This window comes from Scomber scombrus, chromosome 1, assembly GCF_963691925.1.
Source record: "Scomber scombrus chromosome 1, fScoSco1.1, whole genome shotgun sequence".
Lineage (NCBI taxonomy): Eukaryota > Metazoa > Chordata > Actinopteri > Scombriformes > Scombridae > Scomber > Scomber scombrus.
This window is the reverse complement of record NC_084970.1, coordinates 30,424,736-30,448,638: the sequence shown is the minus strand read 5'-3', so window position 1 is coordinate 30,448,638 and position 23,903 is coordinate 30,424,736. Positions and strand designations below refer to the sequence as shown.

At 40.2% G+C, this 23,903-nt stretch overlaps 1 protein-coding gene across 1 annotated transcript; it reads left to right on the top strand.

The window, feature by feature from the left end:
- Positions 1 to 407: 407 nt before the first annotated feature.
- Positions 408 to 23,262, top strand: bbox1 (butyrobetaine (gamma), 2-oxoglutarate dioxygenase (gamma-butyrobetaine hydroxylase) 1). Its single transcript, XM_062416653.1, has 8 exons — positions 408 to 441; positions 4,425 to 4,874; positions 6,394 to 6,508; positions 18,982 to 19,180; positions 20,086 to 20,191; positions 20,366 to 20,562; positions 21,123 to 21,289; positions 23,102 to 23,262. The coding sequence occupies exons 2-8, from the start codon at positions 4,470 to 4,472 to the stop codon at positions 23,260 to 23,262; spliced, it is 1,350 nt and encodes a 449-aa protein (XP_062272637.1). The 5' UTR covers positions 408 to 441; positions 4,425 to 4,469.
- Positions 23,263 to 23,903: the final 641 nt, after the last annotated feature.

The following is a 23,903-nucleotide window of genomic DNA, read 5'->3' as shown; positions in this document are numbered from 1 at the left end:
CTACACTTTTCCTGCTAATACTTGCAAACTTTTACTTAAGTAGGATTTGTCATGCATGGCTTTTACTTGTAATGGAGTATTTTTTACATTACTGTATTAGTATTTCTCTAAATGATATGAATAGCCACTTCCTCCCTCCAGAGACACTTTAAGTTTGCACTTCCTCATATTTAAACCGTCCCCCGTCCGTTTTAAACTATGTTAGTTTATAGACTTTTTTTTTTTAACCAGCAGGGCGTGACTACAGCAGTATATCTCTATTGTTTGTGAAATCATGTCGTGTGTTGGCTCTGGTGGGTCTGTTATCAACTGGGTTTAAAACAGCGGCACGGTGCATGCAATGATTATGTCATCGCGCTCAGCCTCCCAGGTCGACCTTTCACCTACTTTCAGTCTGCACAGCCGACATTTGTGTTGACGGGGACGCGACGCATATAACAGGTAACTGTGTCGTTTACTTTCCTGCTTTTCGGTGCCACTTTAATACATTAAATTTAAAACAAAAGAGTCGTCTGTTGTGTAGTTGGAAGTAGGTCAAACCCGGTAAGCTTTGAGACTGATGTGTGTGTGTATGAGGAAAAGCCGGGGGGCGCGTTTACATTGACTGAGCTCTATACCTACCAGCCGGTGTAGCTTATGTGTGTTTCTCTCTTCAAAGTGAAAGTCTCCAGGCTTAAACTCATCATGTGAAGCTGCTCAGTTTGCTGTCTGCTACAATGTAAGCGAACAAAATAACACCAGGAAACTAGGGAGGGTAATGATAGCTTTTGTTCTCACACGGTTTGGTTGCATCCAGAGCAGTGATGGTGGGAAGTAACTAAGTACATATACTCGAGTTTTGAGGTATTTGTGCTTTACTTGATTATAGTCACTCCATTACACTGCATTTCAAAGGGAAATATAGTACTTTCCACTCTTCTATGTAACAAAATACAGGTTACTAAGTAACTGCTAAAGTAAGTACTGCTATCTGTATTCTGTATCTAGAATAGTTAAAACCAGCTACAACAGTAACATCTAACACTGATGCTTCACTATTAAAAATCTAATGATGTTGATTATAATAATATATCAGTCAGAGGGATCAAACCACTACTTCTACTTTGAGTAGGATTTTTCATTCATGACTTTTACTTGTAGTGGAGTATTTTTACATTGCTGTATTGGCGCTTTTACTTAAGTAAATGATCTGAATACTTCTAACGCCACTGATGACCACAGATGATGAAGGCTGTGTGCTAATCAAGTTAATATACACCTGCTGGTAGTGATGCCATAACTTAAAAATAGTGAAACAAGAAATAAGCAGAGTCAAAGAGCAGTTGAGGTTGTTAGTTTGTGAAAGGGCTTACTGTAAGATTTTTAGATGACCCCATTTCACACTTGGACATTTGCAAATAAACAGGCAAAGTAAGAAACTCAAATAAAGTTTTGGATCTAAAAGGCTACAGTAAAACCAACACAAACACTGACAAAATGAAAGCGACAACATCACAAACACCGTTGAGTTGTGATAGTTAAAAGGTAGCGTCACCATTTTCCAAGTCTGTCTTAAAACAGCTGCCAGGTACCCAAATGAACACTGACAGAAGTTTTCCTCGCTGTAATCATTCACCCTGTTCATATTGGCTATTAAAAGATCACCTTCAAATGTGCTTTCACGAGATGGGGGCCAACGTCCACAGTGTGTCCATGCAGTCATTTTATTCAAAAATGCTTTTAAAAGTTTATTTGAAGCTTATATGAGGCTTCAGCAGTCTTGAGGTAGTCATAGCAAGTGGATATCTGCCGCATTTACAGTCTTTTTAGCATAAAAGTGCCTCTTTGTATTTCCTCAGACAGTGTTTCCCCGTTGAACTGCGGTGGAAATAAAGTAACAAAAAGAGGGACTTTGGCACTAAAAAGACTGTAATGTTGAAAGATTTGCACTTTGTTTGCCTCATTTGGACCGCTGAAGGTTCATATTAGCTTCAGATTCACATTTTGCACAGAGGAAGGACTTACATCACTTACATTGTTAGTGCATTATGAAGGGATCTTCTAATGGGCAGTATGAGCAGGAGGAATTATTACAGCAAGAAAAACTAATCTGAAATGGACTGTTGTTTTAGGACACACTTGAAAAATTGTGAAACGTCTGAATTTGCTGCCTTTTAATTGTCCTCTAGTCTTGGATCAAAAAGCCAGTGGAAAATAAGGTGCTAAATTAAGTCAGCTACACCACTTATGCCAGTGAATTACAGTAGTTGCATATTTAAACATCATGCATCATAATTTAGGTAAATATAAGTAGTGAATTGGACTCAGTTCCAGCAGACACCCATTATAGAAATACTGTGATTGAGACTGGGGTCAAAAAATGACATCCAAGATTCAAAGTGAAACTGAAAAGCAAAAGTAGCATCAGGATGAACACTGTCGCCAATATTACCCAAATTAAAAGGTTATGGTGTTAAAGTTATATGGAAGTTAAATGGGTAAATTAACATTCCCCTTAACATTAATTAGACTGAAAGAAATGGATGACATCCCCTTGGATGTAGGACATTGCGTTGGGTTTTTTTTCACTGTTTTTTGATGTCAATCAATCAATTGATTTATCTAGAAAATAATCAGGCTGCTCAGCGTTCAGGAATTCAGTCAGGCATCTCCTGACTGAGCGAGCGAGGTAAGGAGGTGCTGTTTCGACTTGAGCTAATTCTACTTGCTAAATCATACGCTATGTGTTAGCTCAGTCTGTGTGTTCGTTAAATGAAAGGATAGGAGAAGATGAGCGGTCTCACAGGCTATTTTATTTAGCAGTAAATGAATAAAACATACAGAGCTCTGGGTCGAGATCTTCCTGTCCCTGATGAACAACAGTGTGTGTCAGTTCATGAAGTCCGACTGCTATCCTTTCCCTGACCCCTTTTATACAAAAATACAGAATCAGATATAATGTGTGAGGTGCTGTCGTCTCCTGATTGGCTGTTGATCTGACTCCATCCTCCATCTTCTCACAGTCCAGGATATGTGATCTTCCTGTGACCTCCTTAAACAGGCGCAATAGTGACTTCCATGTGACCCCCTTCTTCTGAAACTACACAATCACCAGACCTCCTGTGGGGGTTTTATGGTTAGTTCTGCATTGTTTAACAAAGGATGGTCAGGGCTCTGACTGAATGTTTGACCCCGCTCTCCTGTTAATAATAAACCTTTAACCTATGCAAGTGGGACGTGTCAACATCCAGAATCTACCTATTTAATTACACTTCAGGGTAAACTGTCTTCATGCATTCTTATTACACAACAAGCTTACTGCTTTCAGATTGTTACACATAGGACCACATATTTATATGAAACAAACAACAAAGTAATTAATCCCCTTATGTGATATTTTAGCAGTGGCCAATTCATAGCATATATCTACAGTGCTGAGTGAATCGATGCCCTGTGCTCAGCTCTACGATGAAATAATATTTTACCCATTTTAAATAGTAAACAAATAGAAAATCAATACGTGGCGGTCAGTGTTGAACAAATGTATAGATAAGAACCCCTACTACTGATGTGTCAGTTACGTGGGATAATATAAAACTTGACACGGGTGCAGGATTTGAATCACACTCCTCTTTGTATTGACGTCATGCTGCTGCTTTGCCCAAAATCTTATCAGAAAAACACACTCAGGAGACCAAGATTAGAAAGTACTTTTTGCTTGGCAACATGTTGAACTGTCCTACAGGTTTTGCATTGCTCAAAGTTTCAGTTTGTCATTTAAGACAAAGAAATGAAGGAAATACTCACAATTAATCAGCTGACACTAGATAATTTTTGGCATCTTTTCTTGGAAAATGACTTAATTGGCTATCAAAATAGTTGCTGCAAATTTTTCTGTTGAATTATGAATCAATCAAGTTATTGTTTCAGCTGTAATTGGTTGTTTAGCTCAATTTTCCCAGTTTAATGTGGAATATGATAATTTATGGTAAAATGGTAAATGGACTGTACATATATAGCACTTTTCTAGTCTTTTTGACCACTTTTACACTACACATCTCATTCACCCGTTCACACACACATTCATGGCATGAGCGACCACCCAGGGTGCCAACCTGCTCATCAGGAGGAACCTAACATTCACTCACACATTCATACACCGTTGGCACAGCCATCCGGAGCAATTTGGGGTTAAGTATCTTGCCCAAGGACACATCAACATGCGGACTGGAGGAGCCGGGAATCAAACCACCAATATTCCAATTGTAGGACGACCGCTCTAACTCGTGGAGCCACAGTCACAATTTATGTTTTGAAAATTGCTATATAAATAAATGTACAAATCCACCCTCAGTGTTTGAACTCATCAATTTAAATGTGGACATATGTAATTCTCTGTCTTCTTGTTGTTTAATCCTGTTTCTTTGCTTTGTCTTTAACTACAGAGTCGGTGGCCCTTTCTGATCTGAAGACATAGTCGCCATTCAAAAATGTGGTTAAGCACATTTTCACGTTTTGCTCTGCCGGCCCTGCAGAGGAGCACCTCTGCCATGACCTGCCAGGCACTGAGGGCTTGTCGTAGACCTGGGCTGGCTGCAAATCCACTACGCGCTTGTCTGACTTCAGCGCAGCTTCGTGGGCATCAGACACTCGGCTCAGCCTCTCTTCCCGAGGCTCGACACTCAATGAGGCACGTCCGGGCCCTCGATGAGGACAGGCTGCTGGAGGTGGAGTGGGAGGATGGAGGCCAGAGCTTGTATCCGTTCACCTGGCTGAGAGACAACTGCCAGTGTCCGCTGTGCACGCTGCAGTCGGCTCAGGCCCGGAAACTGCTGATGGCTGATCTCGATATTCACACGGGAGTCGACGTTGTGGAGGTCACCAATGACAACAAGGTAGAGTTCACCTCACTTGTGTTTCTCTGTTTTTCGTACAAAAGATATGATTTTTCCTTTATACTAAAAGAGGAGATAAAGTAGTTTACTTGCACAGTTTCACAATAAACTACATGTTAACATTTCAGGTACAATAACTTTAATTTTCCCTTTTCAATAAGCAGATAAGGGGATCAATAAGAAAACACGGTTACACTTGGGAATTATTCAAAGTCTATTATGCGTCAAATTATCTGTACACTTGTGCTGCTTGCTCTTTTTGACTCCATTGTAATAGATGGAGCTGAAGCTGTAATGAGCTGCTGTAGTAAATCAAGTGCTGTGTGCATGCACATTGTAGCCTGTGAAATCCACTGACAAATCGCATATCCTATCAATCACCGTTGCTTATGATTGTAATAGTTTTGAACCAGGACCTTGGATCAAGAAGCTTGAGGTAAAATGAAGTGTGTCAAATGAAGTAGTTATTTCAGCATGCTAGATACACATTTACTTATCATCATTTATCATTTAGATGAATAAAAGTACTGAACTGGACATGTTGTTGGCAGATTTTCAGCATAAAAAGACTCAGATTGGTGCCAAAAAGAATCAAAATGATGTTGGAAAGCAGAGGTAGCACAAAGGGAAGCGATTTGTGCACCATTACCAATTTAAAAGTTTGGATGCTCTAGATAAATAGAAGTTAAATGGGGACATTAAGACTAACCTGGTGCACTATTTGCCTGTTTTCCACCATGTGTTCAAGTGAAACATCCCAACCAGCTCTGTAAATTCACGAAGCATGAAACTTTACCCTTTGCTTCCTGTTTAAGAGTAACTGTCTGGTGACAAACTGTGAAGATCTGTGAGGATAGAACCATCTAATTTAGTCAGAAATACAGCCTGACCTTTAAATCCACCAAAGGAACCACCTTCATCAGCTGTGTCTTTCAGAGGGTTGAGCTCCTGAAGTGGGACACAGCTATAAACAGACTGCTGTGATGTGACAGTGCTGCCAAGCCAGACTGACGCTCATTGTAATGTCCTTTTGTTGATGAAAATTAAAGGCAATACGTTTCTATTGCAGCTCCATTGTTTGCTTTACCAAGATTTATTTGATAGCTTATTATAGTAAACATGCTTTAAGGGACACAACAATAGTTTCAAGCTTTCTTATCTTTCTCACCACAGCTATCAAAGAAGCAGATGATCAACAAATCAATCTGAATTTAATTAGATAGTTTTTTTTGTGTATGTGCTGCATGTGTTTCTCAGTTGTTTGACGTAAGAGAGTCCTGCTTTATTCAGCTTCAAGGGCAGTCTCTTCTGAAAGACAGTCACTCTCTCTGAAAGCAAGCAAAATGATATGAAAATCAAAATCATGCATCATTTAAAATAGACTACCCAGCAAGTATTTGACCTCATCATTTTCAGTCAATAAAAGTCTCAGTATTTGAAAAATAAAATCTAAAACATGTTGGCCAGTGTGGATCAGTAAGTTTTTTTAAAATCTGGATTTCTTGCCTTCCCTCACCAGGTGTCCATCGTGTGGCCTGACCAGCACACCAGCGTATTTGATGCAGAGTGGCTCAAGAAACGCTGTTTTTCTCCTGCTGCAAGACAGGCGATGCAAGAGGAGCTCTTCCTCAATGGTGAGTCCAGCTTTTTATATGTTTAATTTACATTTTAAGGCATCTTTCTTTGTATTTTATAATTGTATGTTCTGAACTGGTACTGGGCACCGATTGCTGTTGTATACGTGTGTGCAGCTACTGTAAGTGATCTGTAGTTTGCACAGATGAGATGGGGCTTGGCTTAGATGAGATCATACTTGCACTAAAACTATACACATACACATTGCTGTTAAAGTTTCCTTCATGTTGAATTGGAAAGTGCTTATCTTCTCCCAAATGTGTATCCCATGTGTGCACAGCATGAAGTCAGTGATGTTGTGGGATAATGAACTGTAACAAGATAAAAAAAAAAATAATAATAATGCTCACAAGCTGCAGACAAAAAGGTTAGTATAGACTGAACTGCGCTCATCTGAAACTTCAGATTACTTTCTAATTGATTACTGTATTGTTAATCTAATGGCCAAGAGATAATTTACAAAGGAGGCCATTAATCATGATGTAGCTGTCTTGGAACTTATAGGATGGAAAAACACTGTCATGCATTTACTGCACTTTCCAAACTGTATCTGAGAGCAGCAGAATGTGCCTGTAGGACAGGCAGTGATACGTGCTTGTACACATGTTTCAAGCTAGCAGGATTGATGAGTCTTCGAATGAATCACACATGGCATGGACATCACATTGCATGCCACTGGATGCACAACTTAATCATTAACATCCAATTCCTTTAGTATATCATCATATCAAAAATCCCAAACCCAAAAGCAGCCCATTTAGATTCTCAATGATCTGTCGAATTTCATACTTAATTTTTCACTTCAGAAATGTTCAAAGCAGAAATATAATGAATTATTCAGTGTCATTGATTTTGGTCTTTCTATCAAACTCTTCAGTACGGTAACATGGTAGCTGCGATTTATTGAAAAATACAAGATGATCTAATTTTCATATTTTCCTTCCACTGTGACCGCATTGGAAAGCTTGTAATTTGTGTTCTTTCCTGCATGATATTTAGTGTCTGTTTTCAAGTCAATATAAAAATTTAAGTGAAAGAGAATCTCCGTTGGCAGTAATTCAGATTGCCGTCTAATTCCTGTTGTTGGTTAATGAACGTTTTTCAAATGTAGTCAGCGGAAACTAATTTGACCCTGTTTTTGGATGGTTTTCTGCCTTTTTTTGGATGTTTCTGGCATTGTGGCCATTATCTCTCTTTTAATTCTAACTTAATTGATATTTTTGATTGAAATATTTAGATTTCAAGCTCAATAGTAAGACACTTCAGCAGGAATTGAGCGTTTGTGAACAGAATGCTCGTTCACATCCATTATGCAATAAAGCAGAAGCCCTCAAATGTGAGTTTGTAGCTGGTAAAATGAAAACGAGTGTACCTTCTCTGCTAACCTTTCCTGGAGGGGAAAAAAACCAAAAAACATGCCCCTGATTTAAACTCTTCTTTCCACACATTTTTTTCCCTCAGGAACATAGCATGGTTGTTAAGGAAAGAGGTTTTTCTAAAGACTGGAAGGAGGACTAATTTTACAGTACATTTACAATGGCCCAATACGCTTTACAGTCTGCCAGGCAGCAGAGGAGAAAGTTCAGCGTTGGAACAAGGTAGCGGCACTTAACTGGAGCGGGGGATGGACTGTAGTCGGATTGTGTACACACACACGTGGTCCTGAAGGACCCACAGGGCTGAGCGGCTCCTGCTCTGTCTCTGTTCCAGACTGATTAGGGTTGTGTGTGTGTGTGTGTGTGTGTGTGTGTGTTTCAGGGCTTTTCCATTCATGTTGGAAATGTAAACAGATCCCCTTCACAACATTATACAGACAGATAGTCATTTTGTAGTGTAGACTTTTTTTTTTTTTTTCAAACCACTCAGCTCAGAGCCAGGAGCACTCTTGGAATATACCGCTAAGCTCATGCACCAAAACACAATACAAGATGACGTGCTCACATACACACACACTCTCGCACGCACACACACTCACTCACTCCCTGGGTTTAATTATTTCCTCCTGAGCGCCGGCCTGAAATTCCTTGCTCCGAAAACTACTGGAAAGGTCTACATTCTTGAAAGATGGATGATGAGCAGCGTTCACCTCCCGAGGATTTTTCTCATATTCTCGCTCTTTACTTCTCCATGACGTTAACTCACTGAAGCGCAGTCCGCAGTTTTGAAGTTTAGTTTCCTTTTTCATGCAGTGCACCTAGATTTTTACAGGCCCAGGTTTGCCTGTTAAAATGTTCTCAACAGTGAAAGTGTGCCGCACACAGGACACTGGGAGGTCAACATGATAATTGGAGCTTTGGGGATATTATTCAGCTTGTGCCATACCTCTGTCTGCATGTCTAGAGTAATGTTTTCTTCCTCTGCTTTTGCCGTTTCTATGGTGTTGTGCAACTCAAACCGCAGTATGTCATTCAGCAGCAGCTGCTATTGGTGTGAGACTTGAAACTATTACCATCTGCACTTAATACATTAGCAGAAAACGTTTTAAAATGTGTTTTATACAGTCCCAAATATAGGAAAGAGACTAGAACATGTTGAATTTGTTGTTGCTGGTCATTTATTTTAAAGAGTTTAGCACTCAATCATTGTGACAATTTACAGTTTTACTGTTTAAGTCTTAAAAAGGATCCAGGTGATTATTGTGCAAATTTTAGTTTCCCTCTTCCACTGGCAGTAAATTGTTCTCTTAAATAAGTTTCCATGCATAAATCTTCAATTAGATCTTCAGGTAGGTCTTCAATTTTAATTTGTTTCCTGTTACGTAATTAATGCACGTGTGTTTGGTCAGGGCCTCTTTTTTATTGTCCTTGCACATCTCATCTAGACAGAACTGAAGTGAAGTACAGTCTGCATGTGAAACAGAGTTAGAAAGTGGACTTTACAGGCTGGCGTCTGTATGAATGCCAGAAGTCTCTTTCAGACCCCCTTCTGACTCTGCCATATGGAAAACTGATTTAGAGTGAGGGTCAAGGAAAGATCTGCATGTTCTTACCAAACACAGCTCACAGTTGTCAGTATTTCCTTTCTTGGGAATGAACAAATCCCAGAGCCTGTACATGTTAGCAGTCAAACTGCCTGATGTTTAACACTGAAGACCTCTTAAAGACAAGTTTTTGGTCCTGGTGGAAGTTTTTAGGTTCACTTAACTTACTAAGTATTTTTTGGGATGTTGCCTTTCTGTTGTTAAACGCTATTACCAAATCTTCAATATCCCAAGATTCAGTTTTTATTGTTGAGATGCTGTATTTTACTTTTTGATCATTTAGCTTTTTTAATTTTAACACTCTGGTTATGTTCAGTGGTTTTCCTGTCTTGTTACATATTTTTTTCATAAGAACGGGGATTTTGCAGACTGCTTCATTTTTGGGCCAGCCTGAGCTGTCTTCACTGGGGAATCTTAATTGATACAAGGTTTACGGTTAGGCCGCACCAATCCAGTGTGTTATTTTGCGATGGAAAGGTTGGTTGGTTGATGGCTCCTCTGCTTTGGCACAAACTGAAAAATCTCAACAACAATCTGATAGTTAACAGTGAAATTTTGTACAGACATTCACGGCCCCAAGAGGATGAATCTTACTCTGGCTTTGGTGGTCCCTAGACTTTTCTTCAATGGCTTGAACTTGAGGTTGGCTAATATCTAACCATGTTGGCCAGAGGTTGAATCTTAATGACTTTGATGGTCCTCTGACTTTTCTTGTAGTGCCACCATATGGTTGACATTTATGGTTTTGAGAGAAGTCTCAACAACTATTTGATGGTGTTTCATGACATTTTGGTGCAGACATTCATGCCCCCCCCAGGATGAATTGTTATGGCTTTGGTTGATCACTTAAAATTTCATCTTTGTTCAATACTTTGAGGTTTATTACCAAATACTCTAAAAACCATTGACATTCCCACAGCCCGGTTGTACTTTTTTTATTAACTTTGCGGTTGGATTGGTTGGTTGGTCCACCACTTTGGTCCAAGATGAAATATTTAAACATCTGTTGAATTCATTGCCATCAAATTTTGTACATAAATATAAATGACTTCAGCGATCTCCTGAGAGCAGGTTCACATTTGTGATTCAGAGAGAAATGTCTCAACAACTATTTGATGGATTACCAGAAAATGTGGCACAGTCAAATATTTAATTAAACAACTACTATGTGACAAGCAGGCTGTCAGATTTATTGGTGTTTTTTGTCAAAAGCCTGGATCTCTGTAGTTGTCAACATGAGTTACATCTCATTAGATTATGTCTCATCCATTAATGCATTCCAGACGTTTCAAACTCACACAAGCTGTGTTTTGCTGGCATTTGAACTTCGACCTTTTTTACGTCACTCGGAGGAAATGATGCTGCTGAATTGCTCTCAGGAACACCAAAGGCTCGTGTCACTCACATCCTTATCTGCAGTGACTCTTCCTTTTCGGTGATAAATCTGTCAGTGATTTACTCAAACGCCTGCCAGATGCTTTTAATATTTGTACCATGTCATCGTCTCAGGCCCCACATTTTGCGCTTGTCATGTCTACTTAGTCGCAGTGGGAATCATGACTAATTTCATGTCACTGGCATTTAAAAGACGGATATGAAACAGGTTAAATGGGTTTTTTCCAAAAAGTGTAAATACGCCCAAACACACACAAGCTCATTAGCCATTACCTCACATCTGTAGTTTGAAAGGCAATCATTCTCTTCCAATCTGCCTTCACGACGCTCCTCTGATTCAGCAAACTGTTTAGATTGCTCACCCCGACCAAGGCCAAATAGCATGTCATTTTTATAACAGGTTGAGTCATTTGCTGTGATCACTCAGGATAACTGTGTTGAGTTGTACTAACAGAGGTAAGTGCCGCTGCCTGACCTTCGTTGGCCTGCCTCCCTTCACATTTCTTTCTGCTCTGCCGGTCAAAGTTTGATGTGGTTTCACACATCAAGCAACAATGGTTGAATAGTAGTTTGACCATGTGGAATTGATTTCTAATTCCTGTATCATCATCGGAGGATTGTTTTTGTTTCTCTTGTTCCGCGAGTTGAGTGATAATTTTATATTTTAGTAACAGCCGAAAAGCAGAGTTCGCTTACTGCAAATTCATCCTGAAGAGTTTGAAATATAACCTAAAGTATGTGATATATTTTTATAGTAATAATAACTTAAAATGCAGCTCAAAGTTATTTACATTTGAAACAATAAAACAAGAGCAAACAAGCACAACAAGTTAAATTCAACAGCACAGGTTAAAACAACATTAAATAAAATAAGAAGTATAACAGATTTTCTTTAAAAAGAAACTAAATAATAATAAAACACAAGAAAAAAGAACAGATTAATTAGAAGCTTTGCGGTAAAGGTATGATAACATGATATTTTTGGTGCCCTGTTTTCATGTTAGATTGATTAGCTCCTTATTCTCCTAAAGGCGCTATTAAATGTGAAACATAGTAATGAATCTAGTACAGGGAGGCCTCTGGGATTGTGTTAAGGACCACCATCTCTCACAAAATATGTGAAAGACAACTCTGCAGAACTTTATTCAGACAAATTTTTTACAGCAAATTGCCTTCCTCAAGGTTTTAACAGAATGATTATTACCGCACACAAAAAAGCTGACTCTTTACCAATTATCCAGTGAAGACTAGACACATAAGCCATGTCCTAATGCCGGAGCTGGATCGCCTTAAGCCCTAATTTCTAGACTGAATACATCATAACAGGCTTGTCCTATTTCTAAGGCCTCCTCCAAATTCATCCCAGAAGTCAAGTCTTCTTTTGCCCAGATCTTGTGCGAGGACACAACTGATGTATCTTTTTCCAAACCTCAATAACAGATAATCCGTTCATGTCAAGTGTGATTTGAAGTAAGATATTACAGCTAAATCTAAATTTGAGGGGAATTTGAGGACATTTTCCTGGAAATAAAGGTATGAAAAGTTGCAAAGACAATGTTCAACTGCAGCGATACATTTATTTGTGACATTCTTGCGATAAAAGTGTACAAATCTGGGAAGAGGTGCATGTTTAGCCTCGCCTCCACTCTTTCCCAGACCAGGTTTTTTTATTTTTATGTAGGATGCATCGTCTCAATTGGGACACACATATAAGTGACCCCTTTTATCGTCCCCCCAACACAGAAATTTCACAACACAAGTTTATCCTATCAATAAACCCACACAAAGAGTTCTCAAGAGTCCGACTGACAGAAAACAGTGACGACACTTGAGGTGCGATGCGATTTCTGTCATTGTAACAGCTGTCCCTATTACATCCTTCTCCGGCCTGCCAAGAACGCCTCCAGTCACCAGCCGCAGCCAAAACTTGAAAAATGATTAACCTTAAGCTGAAGATTGCCTGTCAAAGTAGTCTTGGCGTTTCATCGTGTCTTTTTACCTCAAATATGTGGGGGTTTTAGCATTGTGCAGAAGGGCCACTTGTGATCTAAAAACAAGGTGGAAAATGCTCAAGTAAGCAATTTGTCTTTATCAAAGTAGTTAGTAACACATTTTGATACCAACGTAAACAGATTATCTCTTGAAGGCTTGAACATTTTAATGCTCCTCTGGTCCCTGGTCTACCAAAAAAATTCATACATTTAAAGTTGTTTCAGGTCATTTTTAAAAGCTTTACTTGTTTTTGCACAAATTTGACTACAAAATCGTAAAAGTATTGTACTGAACGGGCCTTTAAATGTTTTCAAAGTGCAGGATAAAAAAAATCTTCTGCAGTAACTTTCAGCTTTTCTGCTCCAAACCCTTTAAAGCTCAAATTATAATGTCCACGTCCACATAACCATTACGGACAGCAGACAATGTAAATTTTGTCATCTGCTCCCCCGAGCATCCTCATGGACTCTCTGTGGATGTCCGAGCGCAGCTGAAAACTGTTAACCACACATGTGTGGACACATGCAGAAACCCCAATGTAGTATAAACAGAAACGGGTGCACATCCGCTTTCAGTGTCTGAGTGTTTTTTGGATTATATCTGACTCTTTAGAACAGACTGTCCCGAGACCTAACAGCGGTGGAAAATCATCTATAAACACAATATTTTTTAAATGAGAACTTTTTTGCCTTACTTTTGCTCAGTACTTTTTTATGTTTTTTAGCATTTTATACAATCATTTAAATTCTTCCCTCTTTTTTTCACATTAAGATCAAATATTTGTTTTTTTAGTCTTCTTATATTTCTACCACTTTGTTAATTTGTGTAGCAGCTGATTTGTCAATTCGACTTCTGGCTGCTGTTTTCCTCTTCGCCTTCTGGTCTGAATTTAGTTCTCTATGTCATCGCTCATCTGTTGACAGTAAGGCTCCTGGAAACATTACTGTAGAGGTCCATCGGGGGGGGGGGGGGGACTTTTATATTCTTCCAAAACCTGCCCGTCACTTCACACGCCATTTACAGCTCACGGCAGATTTGGATTTCCACGCACGTGCTCTGGTACACGTGAACATGCCGCGTTATCAACCTGAGAGGAATTTGTGGAATCTAAAGCTTGTGTCTTTGTCAAAAATGTACTCTTATCATGGCTTCATGAGCTGTAACGGACAGCTGAGTCTGTTTTTTATGGTGGTCAGCCAAACGTTCCACATATTACTCGTCTCTTCCTTGAGAAATCTGGCCTTCCCTCAACAAATGTCACTATTTTTCATCCACACAGTTTATTTCTGAGAGTATTCATCTAATTCCTTCCTGGATCAACTGTATTTGGGTTAAATCACCTTTCATTTTTGTCTCTTTTGATATTTCAGCACCTTTACATCATGATTAAAAGAACTGGGTTTTTCCATTTTTTTGGCGAGGCAGACGTCCTGCTTGGCGCTTCAAATAATAATGAAATCATTGAGTCTAAGTTGGCAAAAAAAGGATCTAATTTGACAAACTACTGCAAGGCTCACAACATTTTGGGAACCCAGGCCTGCTGAGGGAGAAAGAGTTGAGTTTGGATTAGCGTGCGGCGGGCCCGCAGCTCTGCAGTGAGAAAACACTGCTTAGTCTGTCTCACCCCCCCAAACTGGGAATGTAGAGGCTGGCTGCTCTGTCATCCAGGTCTGTCTCATAAATAAAGGTGCGTTTGTCGAAACTGGCAAAGGGAGGAGTTGAATTTGCGGTTCCATGGATACACACAGATGCAGAGTTTTAGGTCAACTATAAAAAACACATACACACATGCTAATTGTTGACTGGGAACTCAAATATTTGGACTGTTGAGTCTTGGGAAAAAATATGATTGAATATGTCTCTTCTTTACAAGGACAAATAAATAATGTGGCAAAATAAAGCCCCAAGTTACTTTTTCCTGTCTTAATCAGTCATGCTATGATGCTATACGCTGTTAAAAATGAATTTAACAAATATTTTTGCAGCTTTAAGTCATCAGTCTAATCTAGTTTAGCAAGTTGTGTAGCAAATTAACGCTAATGAATGTAAGACAATGTTGGTGGTACGGTTGCGTAATGGCTGCTGTGTCTTCTCAGGAGCGCTAATCATAAATCAGATTGTTTTCATTAGCAGATTTTTGTTCATGCAGCTGTTCGCAAGCTGAGTTTTGGATGGTAAACATGCTCCAAATAATAGTCTGTAATCCTTATTCACATCCAGGCATTAGCAGAGACACAACAGTTATTTAGTATGTATTGTAAACAATGAAAAAAGTAGCAGACTGTCAACTTTTATTGAAACAAATGTTTTAAAAATGTAGACGAAATATAGTAAAATGGTTTATTTGGATGCTGAAATAAGGCAAGGTGTTGCAGTTGTCTTTAGTAAACTCTCCAGAATGTGTTTTTGCCGTAGATAACAGCTTGAATTGAATTAATTGAGAATATTTCTTTAAATAAAAAAAAGAAAAGGGGTTGTTTGGCTCTGCACCCATCAGCGTGCATTCCACAGATGGCTCATTGAAGTTAGCTGATCCGAGCTCTGTGATAAAAAACTTAACCAAGACAAAACAAAGCTCTCTGGATATCCGCAGCGAATGAAGCAGAGCTCTAAAGGCTGCAGAGGAGGAGAGTGAATGCAGAGGCCTCCGAGCTTCAACAGACAGAGCACAGTGAGCGGAGAGAGCTGCATGACAGCCACAGGAGTCGCGGCTTCAGGTTTCCTCATCTGGAAAAGCCACTGTAGCAGACCACGACCGAGGGGGGAAACAGGGAGAGAGAGAGGGAGAGGAGGAGTGTGTGTGTGTGTGTGTGTGTGTGTGGGGGGGGTTATGCACATATACTATCTTGTCAGACTGTCAGAGGTGTCCCTTCAAACACACGCCAGGACTGTCTTTCCTGTGAAAAACCTCACTTGATTTCACACAAATGAGCACCCAGCAGAAACAAGGCCGTCTCAGATTGACACTCTCACACACACACACACACACACACACACACACACACACGGATACTTAGAAACACACACATGCTAATACTGACATTGTATCTCTGCTAACTGCAGCTGGAAACTATGCAAGAGAGGGTGAGGTTGATTTCTCATTGACTCTGTGGACACTCTGTAGAGGTCTTTCCAGAAAAAAAAGAAAAGAAAAAAAACTGTGGTGAATAAGAGGGTGTTTGTGAGTGTTACACACCAATGAGACCAGAACATCAGCATTGACTGCTGCAGGGCAACCGAAGCTGACATGAAAGCATGTTAGGGTTCAGATGAGTCATCTAACATTATTCGCTTTATCTTCAGTTTGTCCTCCTTTAAGCCGATCTTTGCAACCTTTGTCCAGTTTATTTGCTTTTTAGTTCATTTTAAAGCCTTAACATTGACAGTATAAAGGTGTCAATCACCCCTCACATCTCTCTTTAAGTCTGTGAAGAGTCACTTTTTCTGTCATGAGTCGAGTCCACTCCTCAGAGGCTCACTTAAAGCTCTACAGTGATTCATTAAAATACTAAGATCATCTTACTTAAAGCAGCTATAATCAATTTTTTTATATAAGCGGTGGATCAAGTGACTATTTTCACATGAAAAGGGTCACTATTACCTAACTCTGCTGTTACCCTCAGCAGCATTTACTGAGTTTTTAGTGTCTTTCAGCTGCTTGTTTTGGTTTTCAGACCCAAAACTTCTTCATTTTGATTCAGTCTTAAAACTATGTAAAGTTACATCCGTATTAAGTAATAGCCAGCTAATGGCAAAGTTTGTCTATTTACACATCCAGCAGACACAGAGCGACATTAGCATTGAGCGACACCTGTCATGTGTCATTGAACTTAAAGTTGATATTTAAAAAATCCAGTCAAAGTCCAGAAGCATCATCTGTCAAACTGAGTGTCAAAAGCACTTGCAGAGAGTTAATTATGATGTATTATATTACTGGATTGTTTGTAATATATCAACATTTAAGCTAAAGTAGCCAAATTTATATCATTACACTGTATTCAATAAATGCATTCTATGTTCTAACTGAAGATTTTAATCATTAACTACTAAGTATAGATGTCACATTATCGTTGTGGATTGACTGTAAAATACTGTTTTTATTTGTTCCACATTGGACCAGATTTGATCTCCAACAGTTCAGGTGTCAAGTGCCTTTATTTGTTCTTTAATCTGAGACCAGTCTGAGTTAGAAAGAGGCTAAAAAAACGTCTTCGTGATCCTTCACATTCAAGATTTGTGATTATCCTTCCCACTTAAAAACCAAGCCTACGTTACGAGCTGATTACATGATAGTTATGCGAAGTTCTCATCTTCTGTTCGACCCCGGCGGTCGCCTCGGTGTTACCTCACTCGACAGCGAGCACGCGTGATCAGTTTCCAAAATGAGATTCAGGCTGAACTGCGGCCAGGACTTGCACAGCTGATGTATATGTACAGCGCGACCGCAGCTGTAGCCTCTGTGTCACGGGTGACACCCTAAACCAGGGGAGCCTGAAACACGGCTGCACCTGTACAAGACACCCAGGTCCAGGTTTCACAAGAGTAATTGTAACATTCAGGCTTGACCTTTGCCCCAGTTTCTCATACTTAGCCTTTGTTTCCCTTCCACCCTCTTGAGTTTTAACAAGCGGGGAGTTCCTGACCCTTTTTGAACTGTGCAGCCAGAAACTGATTGTTTGTGACACAAGCCTGCAGGGAGGTCCGCGAGTGACGACCATCGCTGTGGGTTCTGACTGATGTTGCCTTTTGAAAAACGATGCAACGCGAGTCCACAGCGCTAATTCAAAATCACGGCCTTCAGAGTGAACAGTCACAATGGTTTTTAAAGTTTTAGATAGTGATAAATTACGCGTGAACTTCAGCAAAGCTTTTCCCAGCTGCGTGTCCATCTCCTGCAGGCTGCGGCTTTGTAATCTTGTTTGCGATGCAGCCGGTTGGAACATTGTTTAAAAGTCAGCGAGCACTGAAAGTGAGAGAGAGAGTAAGAGTAGACACACAAGGAGGAGCCACAAACATCAGACAGGTACACAATCTACTCAGTTAAACCTTCCTCTTCCCATAAATGTACTTAGCAGCTGTTTGTGTGGAAGTCGCTGGAGAGAGAGGCTCCATGGAAAAAGGAGGCGAGCCAGCTGGGTGGAGAGCTCTGGGAGGATTTTTTCCACTTCTGTCTGTCTGACAGAGACATGCAGCCTTTTTCTGAGTGAGCTATTCATCTTGAAGTGTGCAGACTGTTGCATGCAGTGGCAAGCTGCAAAGTAAATGAAACAGGGCTTTTTTTTTTAATAAGATGAAGACCAATAATAGATTTAATTAACACAAACATAAACTTTCTCATACTGTTTGTCGCTTCTAATGCAGTTTTTAAATTAAGTTTTATTTATAAGAGTGGAAAAATGGCAACTACACATATGTTTTATTTGGAAAATGTGCGTTCATTCTTATTCTTGACCTGTTTTTCATTGTCCGTGCACATTTTTTTGCCCTTTTTTTAAAAAGTCGCCTCAGAGGGAAAACGTGTTTCTAAAGGTAGTGGTGCATGTGTTATGGAAAGTTTTAGGGACTGGGCACGCTCTATTGCTCATCTCTGCTGCACACCTGGGTGGTTCTAGTCCATTTTTATCAGATGTACCAGACCGCGGTGTGATGTCGACACAGGTTTTCCCTGTTTTGAAAACGCTCCGTATCTTTGTGATGTAATGCTCTCTGCATGGCGTCCATATGTTCCTATCATTTATGCCTCGGCATAAACCTGCCAATATCCTGTCGAGTAAAAACAATGGTTGAGATTTATTCATGCAGGATGGAGAGAGAGAGCGTGTGCATTAAAGGAACATGCTGAACGTGGGGAGGAAAAAATAAAGCATCAGATGAAGTTATGATAAGTGCAGATTCTGCTTCTGGTTGTACAGGATTTGTTTGTTTAACAGAGCAGCTACATGACAGGACAAAGACTCACTGGTGGATGGAAATCTTCATGTCGGTGCACTGCAGAAATGTTTTATTCCTCATCAGACAAAACAAAAAAAGAAATCGGCTGTATGTATGAAAATATCTGCTAACACTAAAAGACATTTCTTCCGTTGTCCTCTTTCTCATTCTCAGAGCGTTATTACTGGGACAGCAATCTGCGTATTCCCACAGCAGACTACGAGGAAGTCCTGCGTGACGATAAGGCAGCGCTGGCCTGGCTCCTGGCCCTGCGTCGCGTCGGCATCGTCTACCTGAAGGGGGCTCCGCCAGAGAAAGGCCATGTGGCCAGACTCGCAGAGAGGATCGGTTATCTCAGGCTGACTTTCTACGGGTAAGACCCATTTTTTTTGCTCCAGTCATCTTCAGCCAAGCCACTGTTTAATAATCTAAGGCCTCTCTAAACCCTGAAATGTTGAATTTTCCACTCAGTGTATTTTTACTGGAGCAGAGCCCAGGGAGTGTTATTAGTAAAAGTTAAATAGAAAAGACCTTTTATTTACCTTTATTTCCAGGGAACCACACAAAATAAAAGAAACACATCCAAGATATTTTTGATAAAAGATTCTCACTTTACAACATTAGTGTTTAGGAAAATGTGTGTGCTGTTCAATTATCTGTAGCTTTGATTCAGTCTGGTTCCTCTGAGACGCTTAGAGAGAGCGTCTGCTGGCCCCTTTCATCACAAGGGAGTTCATCACTTTGACTTATTGCAGCGCTGATTACTTGAGGACAGAGACGAAGAAAACAACCTAAAAGCATTCCGGCTTTTTATAAGCCAGACGAATTACCTGGTGCACTCAGTCAGAACAGAGGTTTGGAGCGTAAAGCTTTTCCACTGCCAGCGGATGAGCTCATGCTGCTGGAAGTAAAAGAGACTGCAGACTGAAGCTGCAGACCCCGCCATTAGGAAAGGACTAGACTGCTCTTTTTTTTTTTTTTACGAGTCAGGCATCCAAACGAGGCAGGCAAACAGAACACAAGGAGATAACTTTAGCTCATTAGCGCTCGGACTCCTGCTGCATCTCAATGAAGTATCTCCTTCAGAAGCTCCAGTCTGAGCGCTCCTGTGAAGCTGCCCAGTTTCCCCCTCAGGGATCACAGCAAAGTTCATCTCATCTCAGCCTCTTTTTTTTCTTCTCTCTCTATACACAGCTTAATTGTCGTTGCTGATCTTCCATAGCCAAACTTAAATAATTAACGTGGTAGTTTATTAACTCATGTTATCTTTGTCCTCAGGCACACATGGCAGGTCCAAGACAAATACATGGCAAACAATGTGGCCTACACTTCAGGCAAGCTCAGTCTCCACACAGACTACCCTGCCTTACACTTTGCACCTGGAGTGAGTAAAATCTGATTTACTTGATCCTATTAGAGCATTAAACTGCACTAAACAGATATGTTATCACTTATGAATTCATGTGCAGCCTTTGTACGTGTTTGTTTCGACTTGTTGGTACTTGGATTTTATGCCCTTCGAGTTGTAAAAACGAGCATTTGTGCGGCATGTGTGTAGGTGCAGTTTCTCCATTGCATCAACCAGGCAGCGGACGGAGGGGAGAGCGAGGTGGTGGATGGCTTCCACATGGCCGAGCAGCTGCAGAGAGAAGACCCTGAGGCCTTCGACACCCTCACCTCGCTCCAAGTGGACTTCACCGACACGGGGATGGACTACTGCGACTTCATGCTGCAGTCCAAGAAATGCATCATCGAGTGAGTGGAGGCGGCCAGTTAGATCACACACACACGCGCTCATTTGTAAACCCCTCTGTGCTGTAACATTTCAGACAATGTTAATTGGAAATGACATGCATTAAAATATGATGCAGGGGTTTGTCATTGAGTGTGGGGTAGATATTTGAAGGAGGACACTGCCATCTGCTGTTCACAGTTAATATACCTTCACACAAAAATGGAGGCAGATAAAGCAGCGTAGAGATGTACTGTTAGTGTTGTAGTGTCAGTTCATGTGTTGAGTGAAGAAATAAAACATTTCAAATCATTCCCTGATGAAGCTCAGAGCTGAAACTTAATCTTCAAGCTGCTTGTTTTAACAGTCAAAAACACAGTCATTTTATACAAATAAAGATTTATTTAATTTAAGAGAAAAACAGAAAATCCCCACCTCTAACAAACTGGAATTTAACAGTGTTTGATTATCAAAACTGCTGCAGATACATTTTCTAACTTCAGCTGAAGACTTTAATTTCTGTGAAACTAATCATCTTACGGTTTGTCCTTCTCGCTCCCTCTCTCTCTCTCTGTCTGAGCAGCGTTGATGCCGCGGGTCGAGTCGCGAGGATAAACTACAATAACGCCACCAGAGATTCAGTGCTGGACTTGCCCCTGCATCAGGTTCAGCCCTTCTACCGAGCGCTGAAGGCCTACGTGAATGTCATGAACCGACCAGAGAACATGGTCACCTACTGCATGGAGCCAGGTCAGTGTGCACCTCCTTTTAAAACCCCACTGATGTCATATGGAAAATAATAGAATATAAATGCTCAATGTTTTAACTAAAACAGTTGAGGCTCTCAGAGAAACATCCATTCAGGTTTAGAGTAAACACAACAGAACAAGGTCATGATGACATCAGGACGGTCGATGTCATCTCCGTCACTGTAAAACAGATCAAATTACCTTTATGTGGTGTGACCCTCTTTTAAATAATCACTGCTCAGCAAAGGGTCCGCAGCATCCAGAGACACACAGAGGGAATAATGATGTTTTATGTGACAGTAAGCACATTAAACTGTAGCAGGATGCTGCCACTCATTTCAACACCAGCAGCAGCAGCAGCAGCTTTAATTCAGTGCTGGCAAACATCCAGTGTAACGATGCTGAAGGGTTCAGTACACTTGAAATGAACCTGCTGAAGGACGACTTGTACCTGTTAGGAGTATTCACACTCTAATAAGTGCCGTCATTGATAATGTTGGGGGAAAAAAAGAACAAGTAAACACACTGTTTCCAGGAAATAGCCACAGCTTCGTACTCTGAGTCTGACATTGACGAAAGTGGTCTCCTTCTCCTGCCTACTCAGCTTTTATGTTAGCAAAATAACAGCCAGCCATCAAAATGGAAGCATTAAAATGTTTAACAGTGTTAAAACTTCACTTGACTTTATGTTTAAGCAGCCTGGTTGGTGGCTGGGCGACATATTTTCCTCTCAGGACTTATCGTAGCTCTACGTGCTCGCTGCAGAGACGGTTCAGCTCTACAAGCCTTTATTATTTTTATTAACATTAAGAATACTGAGGATATGATTTGGGAATGTGGCAGATTCATTCACATAGCAGAGTCAGACTGTAGCTTGTAGATACTAATCTGGCATGATAGTTAGACTACATATAATACCTGTCAACGTTATAATTGCTTTACATATTAATTAAGACACATTAGTCATTTCAATTTCTTAACATAGAGTTGGTATACTTTTATTTATTTCCTGGAAAAGTTATAACAGTCAACTGAATCAACTGTTATCACAAAACTAAAGTAAAACACTCCATTATTTCATCAGTTTTCAACTTAATGTAGCAAAAACTTTGTTTTCATAAGGATAATACTTCACTGTATTCCCACTCAGTACTGACACATCCTGCCAGCATGCTCTGCACTCTGTAAGGTTTGCAACAGCTTAATAAAAACCTCAAAAATCTGAAAAACTCTAAAGTTCAAGATGTTAAACTGTTAACAGAACTTTTACTCAGCTATTTCTGTAGAGGTTCAGACTCCTCAGTGTAAACCGAGGAAACATAACACTCAAATGTTGCAGCACAGAGAGGAGCAGGTTGATCGTCCAAATCAGGAAATAGGGCTCATTTATATAGCGCCAAATAACAACAAAAGTTATCTCAAGACACTTTTCATATAGAGCAGATCAAGACTGTACTCTTTAATTTAATTTAAAGAAACCCAACATTCACACATGAGCAGCACTTGTCGACAGTGGCAGAGGAAAAGCCTTCCCTTTTTAACGTGAAGAAACCTCAAGCAGAACTGGGCTCTAATTGGGCAATCATCTACCTTAACTGGTTGACCGGTCTGTGCTGTGTTAGATGCTGTTCACATTAAAAGTGATGAAAGTAGTTGTGTGAAGGATGAAAAGAGAAGTCTGAAGCCTTTTATCTCCAGCTGAACAACTACAAACTGTGCTGCAGCTGTCTCCGATTCCTCTGTGAGGGAGACAAATCTAATTACTAACTCACATGAAATCAACCTGTTAAATCTGATCTCTGGCTGATTGCAGGCGACATTGTGACCTTCGATAACTGGCGTCTGCTGCACGGCCGGAAGAGCTACATCAGCAGACCAGACAGGCTGCGACACCTGGAGGGCGCCTACCTGGACTGGGATGAAGTCATGTCTCGCCTCCGGATTCTCCGCAGCTCGGTCCAGGGGCACATGTGAGCCCAGGAGACTGATACCTTTAAACATGTAGCTTTACAGCCTTTGTGGAGACTCTAAATGATGTCAGACCGCTATTAACTGTTAGCGAGTTAAACTAAATGTAGCTCTTAAAAAGCTGAAATTACACGAGGGCAAAGTGCAAAGATGCCGAAATATGTAGGTACAGAAATATGTGACGACAGGTCGAAAGCTCACTGACTGAAGTAGTCAAGCATCAAATGACAAACGTCGGTTAGGTTATTATTAATATCAGTGAAGCTCTTCGTGTAGTGTTTTTCTTATAAATTGGAACATTATGAAACTTAATGCAACACTGCAATGCAAAAATACCATATTAATGGTATTAAAATTTCAGTGGAGATCTAAAATATTTTACCAAAATAAAGTTTAAACAGGGTTTTGGACTGATAAGTCACAGGGACTAATGACAAATACATTTTTATAGGATGATTTTTATACATTGTCCTTTTTACTACACAGTTTATCACAATACACATTAATGGACATTAAAATAGGCATTATTTTTGCCTGTTGCAGTATTACACTACCTCCTACTGTATAATCATGTGCCTCCACAAAGGATGAGACGTCCTCGACTTTCTCCTTATTCACTCCAATTTCAATATTTGCCTTGAAGTTTT

What these genes read in the sequence shown, in the direction of transcription:
- bbox1 (XM_062416653.1), top strand. Translation starts at nt 4,470, where the DNA reads ATGTGGTTAAGCACATTTTCACGTTTTGCTCTGCCGGCCCTGCAGAGG. An exon ending in AGGTCACCAATGACAACAAG is followed by an intron (nt 4,875 to 6,393) that starts GTAGAGTTCACC and finishes TTCCCTCACCAG; the next exon opens with GTGTCCATCGTGTGGCCTGA. An exon ending in CCTTACACTTTGCACCTGGA is followed by an intron (nt 20,192 to 20,365) that starts GTGAGTAAAATC and finishes GCATGTGTGTAG; the next exon opens with GTGCAGTTTCTCCATTGCAT.